Here is a 9,995-nt window from a genome sequence, read left to right as displayed (position 1 = left end):
AAATTAAATAATATATTTATAAAGTACACACTACAGTTAATGTCCTTAATATAAATTAAATGTAAATGTATATATTAATATATAAAATTCACCACATTATCAGAGTGTTCGGCTCTCTACAACAAAAAATAATATAAAAAAAAATACTTTAAATTTAAATTAAATTAAATATATATACTACATGCACATTTATGCCCTTTAATTGTAATTTAAATATTAATAAATATATAGCTATATATAACGTTTATTTAATTTAAATAATAATTAATAGATTAACTGCACAGACACCAAACCCCACCCTCAAAAAACGGCATCTTAAATTTCACACAATCAGCCTGTTATTGTCTGGCTCTCTTCATCAGTATTTACTCTGTAAACATGTAAGTGTTGGTTGTTTTACCCAGAGAGGCGTAGGAACCGGGTGGCAGCGCCGCGGCTGAGCTGAAGGGGACGGCCGGCATTCGTGATTTAACACTGGCCGTGGCGTTAACGTCCACATCGCTGCGCGAGCGCTGGAGAGAGCCGGACGAAGAGGACACGCGAGAACTCACCACTTTAGCTGAGAGAAAACCAGAGAAAATTACTGTGGTACAAACAAAAATACCCCAAAGAGACATCCAAGACCATTTTGACCCTGTAGCACAAAACCAGTCATAAGGATCAATTTTTTGAAATTGAGATTAATACATCATCTGAAAGCTGATTACATAAGCTCTCCATTGATGTATGGTTTGTTAGGATCGGACAATATTTGGTTGAGATACAACTATTTGAAAATCTGGAATCTGAGGGTGCAAAAAAATCTAAATATTGAGAAAATCAGCTTTAAGTTGTTCAAATGAAGTTCTTAGCCGTGCATATTACTAATCAAAAATTAAGTTTTGATATATTTACAGTAGGACATTTACAAAATATCTTCATGGAACATGATCTTTACTTAATATCCTAATGATTTTTGGCATAAAAGAAAAATCTATCATTTTGGCCCATACAATGTATTGTTGGCTATTGCTACAAATATACCCCAGCGACTTAACTCACATTTATCTTCTTCATTTTGAAGTCCACTATTAGACTACATCTATACTGATATTTGACTACATTTTTTTTATAAAACAAAAAAAAGCATGTATATTCTCACTTTTGCTCAAGTTGCTCCCGACAGGTGTTTTAGCAGACAGCGGCCGACTATGAGAGAAATGAAGAGTGAGATTCGAGTGTGAAAGAAGAGCTTCTTAATGAAGAGCGGTTCTCACGTGAGGCTCTCCTGCGAGCTGGAGGACGAGCGGTCGGACTGCGGCAGAGACGTGATGCTGTCGGAGCTCTTCAGGTGAGACTGCAGCGCCTTCTGATTGGTCAGTTCCAGCGCCTGAAACAGATGCTCCGCCTCCTTACTGAAGTGGGCGTGGAAACCCCAGTAACATCTACAAAACATTCGTTCAGATCACAGCTGTCACCTCGCTGTAATATACAAGTTATCAAAATGATGCACAACATAATCAATGACCATATTGATATCAACCAATACTTATGTTTATTTTATTAGCGCCAGACCAATTAGGCTGATATTAGAGCTTGTTTTTTCTGATTAAATTTGTTTAGGCTACACAGTTATTAGTGCTAAACAGTTATCCATCGACAGTAACTATTCTACATCAGGGCTATTGTTAAGTAAAAGTAAAACCATATTAAAAAATGCATAACTTAAACTAAATCTCATATATATATATATATATAATGCCAAGGAAACATTTCTCATTTTTAAGTTGAATTTGAAGTACAAAAATAATTTAAATATAAATAAATATATGTATATAATATATACAATTATTTTTATTTAAATAATAATTAATAGACATTAACTGCATAGTCACCAATAAATAAATAAACAAATAATGATAATAGTATTTTAAATAATATTTAAAAATATATATTTTAAAAGTATATTAAATTAAGTATACATGTGCATGTGTGTGTGTATACATATATAACAAAATTACACAAAATTAATAATAAAATTATTTTAAATGTTTATAATAAAATATGACAAAAACACAAGACAAAATTGCTGAAACTTTAGCTAAAATTAAAACTGAAAACAAAAATAAAGCCATTCAAAATATTAACAAAAACTACTGTAGTAAATATAATACAACATTACAAACTAAAACATAAAATCTAGTCATATTTAAAAAACGAATAAAAATGACAAAACACAACAAATTTACTAAAACTTTTAACTCAAATTTAAATGAAAACTGAAAACTGTTTATATACTAAAAAAAAATTATAGTATATAAATGATACTAAAATAACACTGACTGTAATTTTTTGATGCCTGATTTTTTCCCCCAAATCAGCTCATTTAGGTCTGCATTTCAGTTTTTGGCATTGAGTAAAATGTCTATATCAGTGCAGAGACGATTTGGACATCAACAATCATGTTATAATTATTAAACACAAACACATAATGACTCACTTTCTAGCGACTGATTTGGCCTCAGAGTCAGCATCGTGAACTCCTTTCTTAATGGTTTCCATCAGGACGGTGACGTGCCTGAGGAGACGAGAGGATAAAAACTGTGAGTCCATTCAGCGGCTCTGCCAAACTCCACCACAGCAGAACACGAGCTGGAATCAATCTATCGGCTGAAACCCGATTCTCCAGCCATTAACCGGGAAAGTGCTGGCGAAGGCCAGGTGACACTGCCATGGCCAACATGTGCGGGTTCATTAAGGACGTCAGCCTGACTCTGAGTGTGTTTGCGCTGATCTCATCTGTGAGACCCTTTATGAGACGGACATAGACACTAGATCCTCTCCTGAGCATCCCGATTGTCATTGTAGGTTGTCATCAGGTTTCATAAATGGGGCTGGACAAGAGCTTTCCATCTGCTCAAAGTCAAGAGTAAAGCTACAAGCCATTTAAAGAAACAGTTCACCCAAAAATCACTCTCAGAGCATCCGAGATTAGGATGAGTTTGTTTCTTCATCAGAACAGATTTGTAGAAATGTAGCATTGCATCAGTGTCTCAGCAATGGATGCTCTGCAGTGAATGGGTGCCGTCAGAATGAGAGTCCAAACAGCTGATAAAAACATCACAATAATCCACACCACTCCAGTCCATCAGTTAACATCTGGAGAAGACAAAAGCTGAAACAAATCCATCATTAAGACGTTTTTAACTTTAAACGGATGTCTCTCAAGTGAGAAATATGCACAGATCAAGCACTGTTTACATGCAAAATCAATCTAAAACAGTTAAATATGTGACATTAACTGATGGACTGGAGTGGTGTGGATTACTTGTGGATTATTGTGATGTTTTTATCAGCTGTTTGGACTCTCATTCTGACGGCACCCATTCACTGCAGAGCATCCATTGCTGAGACACTGATGCAATGCTACATTTCTCCAAATCTGATGAAGAAACAAACTCATCCTAATCTCGGATGCCCTGAGGGTGAGTAGTTTTTCAGCAAATTTTCATTTTTGATAATAAAATAAACCAGAACTACACCTGACAGTAACTCACTAAAATAGGTTTTCAGTAGGCTATTCAGTTTTGTGAACAGGGTCAAATGATTCATTTAACAAAAATTGACTCAAAAGAACCAGTTAATCTTCAGTTCAACCAAATGATTCAGAATCAGTGATAATATTTAAAAAGCTGTAGCTCAGTTAATCAAATTTTAGAAAAAGACATGCAGTTCTACTAAATACAAGGAATAAAATAAAAACTTTATTTTTAAAAATTTGGAACGACATGCGGGTGAGTAAATGGTGAATTCTCACCTCTCTAGAGAATTCGTCTGCCACTCCTGAAGCAGAAGATCTAAAAACTCATAACAGCGATATATATATATATATATATATATATATATTGAAATAATATTATAAATAATAAAAATACATGTATATGTACTATAATTAATAGTATATTTTATAAATAAAACATCATATTCATTATTTCACACACGTATACACAGTATACAAATGCTATAATTAATATTATGTTATATGTTATATATGCATTTTTATTATTTATAATATTAACAACTTAATACAAATATTCCATGTATAAACGCTGTTTAATCTCGGTTGAGTTGCTCCCGTAACAGACAAACACACAGACCAAAGCTGCGCTGCACAGCATCATTTATTTTGATGTAAAATGATTTCGACAGCATCAGGAATGGAGAATAATTCAAGTGGAAGCACTCTGGGATGTTTCTAACTGCTGTGATGTTCATCAGACCCACAAAACCTGCACTAAACACGTGCAGGACACCGGAAGAGACACAACTAACATACAGATCAATCTTATTGATCATGTCTGCCGCTCTGAATCCAACATCACGGCTGACTGCGTGTCACACAGAACATCAGCTTCCCATATATGTATGTGTGTGTGTGTAATGAGACGGATCGCCGCCATTCCGGATGTGGCCATAACTTTAGCGCTGTTGGGGACGAGGTTCAGTAACGTTGGCATGATGTTCTCGGCTCCATGATCAAATTTATTGCCCAACACAGACGACAGGTGCCTAGAAGAGACACATCAGAGATCAGACTAACACAGAATACTTAAATTCGGTTTCAAAACATTTTGAGGCTGTCATAACCATGCTGCCTTCTAAGATACCTCATTTTATTCTAAGCATTGCATCTATCCTTTGCAGAGAATAATGCATGAAACGTGAAGCAATGTGATACATTGTGAAGTAGATTATAAATACACTTCGTGAATTTTATTTATATATTATATTTATATAATATTTAAAAATATATATAATTAACACATAAAATTCATGCAATACTGAGAAGAATCAATAAAAATATTGACTTTTATGTGTTTATATCATATTTAAAAATACATTTAAAATACAAATTAAAACACACTATTTTTCCCAATATTTATGCTTATTAGAGCATCATGTCATTAATATGCTAAACTGAAATTAATTGTGTGTTTTACATGAGGAGCTACATTTGTGTTCTAAATAAGTCGTTTTTGTGGTTCCATTTCAGCTGTGATGTTGCCTATGAAGGCGGTTGCCTATGGTTTGGAACGGAGCCCATCTGTCTAATGAGAGTGTGTGTTTTCATGCACACTAAGAGCCTTCACACTCTCTGCTCTATCATGAAGGGCAGCTGATTTTACAATGCTGGAATCTGTCCAAAGTTTGAAACCAGACCACTTAAACTAATTGATTCTTTTCATTAAACTAAGTCTGTCAGCAACACTCAGCAGTCACTCCATCTTTAACTAGGGCTGAACGGGATGATGGTTTATACCAGCAACTGCGTCAACCCGGAGAGATCTGAATGGCTATCAGTCGATACGACTGCTTTACATTACAGAACATAATCAAAGGAGATGAAGCAGCTTTTATTTAGTATCTTTTAGTCTAAAAACAAACATTTTACTCACCCGAGTGTGATACAGGCCTCGCGCACCACCTGCGAGCGCAGATCTTTGGCCGACAGTTTGAGCGGCCCCTCCAGCTGCCGCAACTGCTGCGAAAAACCATCGTAGTCGCTCGCACCGACCAACAACAGAGAACGAACCTTCTTTAGCTGTAAATGAACCAATCAACGGGTCAAAGGTCACAACTAAATGCCATGACCCTAAAATTCTTGATCTATGTGATAATGACCAGTTTGATTGTACTTTACAAAATAAGCATGACCAAATGGACTTGTATCACTCTGAAAGGGTCTATTTTGTATGGAAGTTTGTTTCTGCGATGGGATAAAAAAATTAAAATTATGAGATATAAAATCAGAATTGTGAGATATAAACCCAGAATTGAGATATAAACTCAGAATTATGAGATATAAACTCAGAATTATGAGATATAAACTTAAAATTGAGATATAAACCCAGAATTGTGAAATATAAACTCAGTATTATGAGATATAAATTTAGAATTGAGATATAAACTCAGAATTATGAGAAATAAACTCAGAATTGCGAGATATACACCCAGAATTGGGAGATATAAACTCAGAATTATGAGACAAACTCAGAATTGAGATATAAACTCAGAATTGTGAGATATAAACTCAGAATTGTGAGATATAAACTCAGAATTGTGAGATATAAACTCAGAATTGTGAGATATAAACTCAGAATTGTGAGATATAAACTCAGAATTGTGAGATATAAACTCAGAATTGTGAGATATAAACTCAGAATTGTGAGATATAAACTCAGAATTGTGAGATATAAACTCAGAATTGTGAGATATAAACTCAGAATTGTGAGATATAAACTCAGAATTGTGAGATATAAACTCAGAATTGTGAGATATAAACTCAGAATTGTGAGATATAAACTCAGAATTGTGAGATATAAACTCAGAATTGTGAGATATAAACTCAGAATTGTGAGATATAAACTCAGAATTGTGAGATATAAACTCAGAATTGTGAGATATAAACTCAGAATTGTGAGATATAAACTCAGAATTGTGAGATATAAACTCAGAATTGTGAGATATAAACTCAGAATTGTGAGATATAAACTCAGAATTGTGAGATATAAACTCAGAATTGTGAGATATAAACTCAGAATTGTGAGATATAAACTCAGAATTGTGAGATATAAACTCAGAATTGTGAGATATAAACTCAGAATTGTGAGATATAAACTCAGAATTGTGAGATATAAACTCAGAATTGAGATATAAACTCAGAATTGCGAGATATAAACCCAGAATTGTGAGATAAAAACTCAGAATTGAGATATAAACTCAGAATTGAGATATAAACTCAGAATTATGAGACAAACTCAGAATTGAGATATAAACTCAGAATTGAGATATAGACTTAGAATGAGATATAAACTCAGAATTGAGATATAAGCTCAGAATTATGAGACAAACTCAGAATTGAGATATAAACTCAGAATTATGAGAAACTCAGAATTGAGATATAAACTCAGAATTGTGAGATATAAACTCAGAATTGTGATATAAACTCAGAATTGCGATATAAACTCAGAATTGCGATTTAAACTCAGAATTGTGATATAAACTCAGAATTGCAATATAACCTCAGAATTGTGAGATATAAACTCAGAATTGTGAGATATAAACTCAGAATTGCCAGATATAAACTCAGAATTGTGATATAAACTCAGAATTGCTATTTAAACTCAGAACTGTGAGATATAAACTCAGAAATGTGATATAAACTCAGAATTGCCAGATATAAACTCAGAATTTCAATAAACTCAGAATTGTGATATAAACTCAGAATTGCGAGATATAAACTAACAATTGTGAGATATAAACTCAGAATTTAAAGAAACAAAAAAGTCAGAATTGTGAGATAAAAAGTCGCAATTACCTTATTTATTTTGTTACAGTTTAGAGTCATTATACACCAACATAAGAATGATCAACCATCAACCAATCACAATTAAGTATTCCAGAGAGAGGGGTAACAAGCAGCCATTTTATTCTTTTATAAATGTGAAATCACTCACTGCAGCCACTCGCTGTTCCCAATCGTGTTTGTCATCAGAGAGAATTTCTCGGATCTTGTTCATGGAGTCCTCAAGCTCTCGAGCCGAGTAAATCTGTGAGAATCAACAGCGTCATCAAACTCACTGAAAACTGGCATCTGTCCAGAGATTTCTAATGGAAAACCACTGAATCCTGAGTCCAAACTGACACTCCACATTACAGACAGACATGTCATTATTGGTGCAGTGTTGATGATTCTTTGAGTTACTGACACACAGATATATTTAGATGCAGTTTGTGGTCAGTAAGATTTTTTTTTTAATGAATTGAGATATAAACTCAGAATTGTGAGATATAAACTCAGAATTGTGATATAAACTCAGAATTGCGAGATATAAACTAACAATTGTGAGATATAAACTCAGAATTTAAAGAAACAAAAAAGTCAGAATTGTGAGATAAAAAGCCGCAATTACCTTATTTATTTTGTTACAGTTTAGAGTCATTATACACCAACATAAGAATGATCAACCATCAACCAATCACAATTAAGTATTCCAGAGAGAGGGGTAACAAGCAGCCATTTTATTCTTTTATAAATGTGAAATCACTCACTGCAGCCACTCGCTGTTCCCAATCGTGTTTGTCATCAGAGAGAATTTCTCGGATCTTGTTCATGGAGTCCTCAAGCTCTCGAGCCGAGTAAATCTGTGAGAATCAACAGCGTCATCAAACTCACTGAAAACTGGCATCTGTCCAGAGATTTCTAATGGAAAACCACTGAATCAGACATGTCATTATTGGTGCAGTGTCGATGATTCTTTGAGTTACTGACACACAGATATATTTAGATGCAGTTTGTGGTCAGTAAGATTTTTTTAAAAATGTTTTTAATGAAGTCTCTTCTGCTCACCAAGGCTGCATTTATTTGATCAGAAATAGAGTAAAAATTGTGAAATAGTAATACAATTTAAAATAGCTGTTTTCTATGTGAATATCTATTAAAATGTAATTTATTCCTGTGATCAAAGCTGAATTTTCAGCATCATTACTCCAGTCTTCAGCGTCACATGATCCTTCAGAAATCACCTGATTTGCTGCTCAAGATTCACTCAATGTTGTAGAAAGTAGCATACATTTTGTTACATTGTGATCTTTTTTTTTTGGATTCCTTGATGAATAGAAGGTTCAAAAGAACAGCATTTATTTGAAACAGAAATATTTTGTAACATTATAAATGTTACAAAGTGCTTCGCTGTTGTTCATGCTACAAATGCTCACCTGTACAGCGGGCACATCTTTAAAGGCACGGATGAAGTCTTCTTCATCGACAGCACCGGCACCAGAGCTCTCCTTACCTGATGAGACGACAATCAACAAGTCCAGCGGGTTTTAATATTTATAAAATATTTTTATATATTTTATATTTAATATATTTTATTATATACAAATAAACCATATAAAATATATATAATTTGATTTATATATAAAATTATATATTTTTATATTCATTTAATTTGTATATAGTTTTTTTAAATATATATTTTAAATCCAGAGAAATAAGAAATTTTAACTAGTGACACGGACCGTGTCCATATAGTGTCATTGTGTCGCCTGCCAATGACCTCACAACCCCTCGATTTTCCTCGAAACACCAAAGACGCTTTAATATGTTGTGTGTTTTAATAGACCGGTGACGACTGCACAGAGTAGCATTATAACAGAACGTTCAAATGTATCTAGTATGATAAAACAGCGCTGCTTTACCCCACATACACACGACCGGAAGGAGCGGAAGCGGTCGACTGTGGCATAATAAAAGCTCCGCTGCTTTCGAGCCGTGTGTCACGCTCGTTCAGCACCTCGTTTCGCTTCGACGGCTTTCAGCCTCACCCTGCTTTATTCTACTACGTTATTAAATCATTACCTCATCCATGAACATGAGTTCTGCCCGAGTCCCGTCGGATTGCTTCGGCTGTGGGGATGAACACCACAACTCCCATGATTCCACACTCAGTCACGCCGTCATCAAACTACGCCTTTGATTCTGTTTAATTTGAATACACGCCCTCTAGCGGCGAAAAATTACATATTGTGCCTTTAAATACCTTTTTGGCAATAATTGTTTTTTTGTAACTTTTAGTCTATTAGTATCACAGTGATGGTGTTTACCCTTATAGTCAATGTAGTAGTAACCATGTTTTTTGGCGTATTGATTAACATTTGTATAACCACAGTTTTACTACAAATACCATGGTTAAACTACGGTTAATGTGTGGTTACCATGGTTTAACTATAGTAACCATGTTTTTTTGGTTTTATTTGTAGCAAACTATGGTTAATTTTTGAAAGGGTGGGCATACAGCTCCTATTTAACTGCTGTAAGGTGTGCTTTGTGGTATGAAATATATATATGTGTGTGTGTGTGTGTGTGTGTGTGTGTGTGTGTGTACATGCATATATATATATATATATATATATATATATGCATGTGTGTATGAGGTGAAGGGTCTATCTCT

General features: G+C 34.1%; 1 protein-coding gene across 1 annotated transcript in view; it reads right to left on the bottom strand.

The window, feature by feature from the left end:
* The window catches only part of LOC107702518 (CLIP-associating protein 1-like), a 71,333-nt gene that overhangs the window by 34,462 nt on the left and 26,876 nt on the right, over nucleotides 1-9,995 (bottom strand). Inside the window, exons 10-18 of the mRNA XM_016504896.1 lie at nucleotides 8,758-8,834; nucleotides 8,092-8,184; nucleotides 5,436-5,581; nucleotides 4,357-4,548; nucleotides 3,797-3,859; nucleotides 2,480-2,557; nucleotides 1,257-1,424; nucleotides 1,142-1,188; nucleotides 401-559 (exon numbers count right to left, since the gene is read on the bottom strand). Of these exons, the coding sequence (XP_016360382.1) occupies nucleotides 401-559; nucleotides 1,142-1,188; nucleotides 1,257-1,424; nucleotides 2,480-2,557; nucleotides 3,797-3,859; nucleotides 4,357-4,548; nucleotides 5,436-5,581; nucleotides 8,092-8,184; nucleotides 8,758-8,834 (1,023 nt within the window). The remainder of the gene's footprint in view (nucleotides 1-400; nucleotides 560-1,141; nucleotides 1,189-1,256; nucleotides 1,425-2,479; nucleotides 2,558-3,796; nucleotides 3,860-4,356; nucleotides 4,549-5,435; nucleotides 5,582-8,091; nucleotides 8,185-8,757; nucleotides 8,835-9,995) is intronic.

This window comes from Sinocyclocheilus anshuiensis, unplaced genomic scaffold (assembly GCF_001515605.1).
Source record: "Sinocyclocheilus anshuiensis isolate Anshui unplaced genomic scaffold, SAMN03320099.WGS_v1.1 scaffold21, whole genome shotgun sequence".
NCBI classification, from domain to species: domain Eukaryota; kingdom Metazoa; phylum Chordata; class Actinopteri; order Cypriniformes; family Cyprinidae; genus Sinocyclocheilus; species Sinocyclocheilus anshuiensis.
The sequence above is the reverse complement of the archived record's forward strand: the minus strand, read 5'-3'. Positions and strand labels throughout refer to the sequence as shown.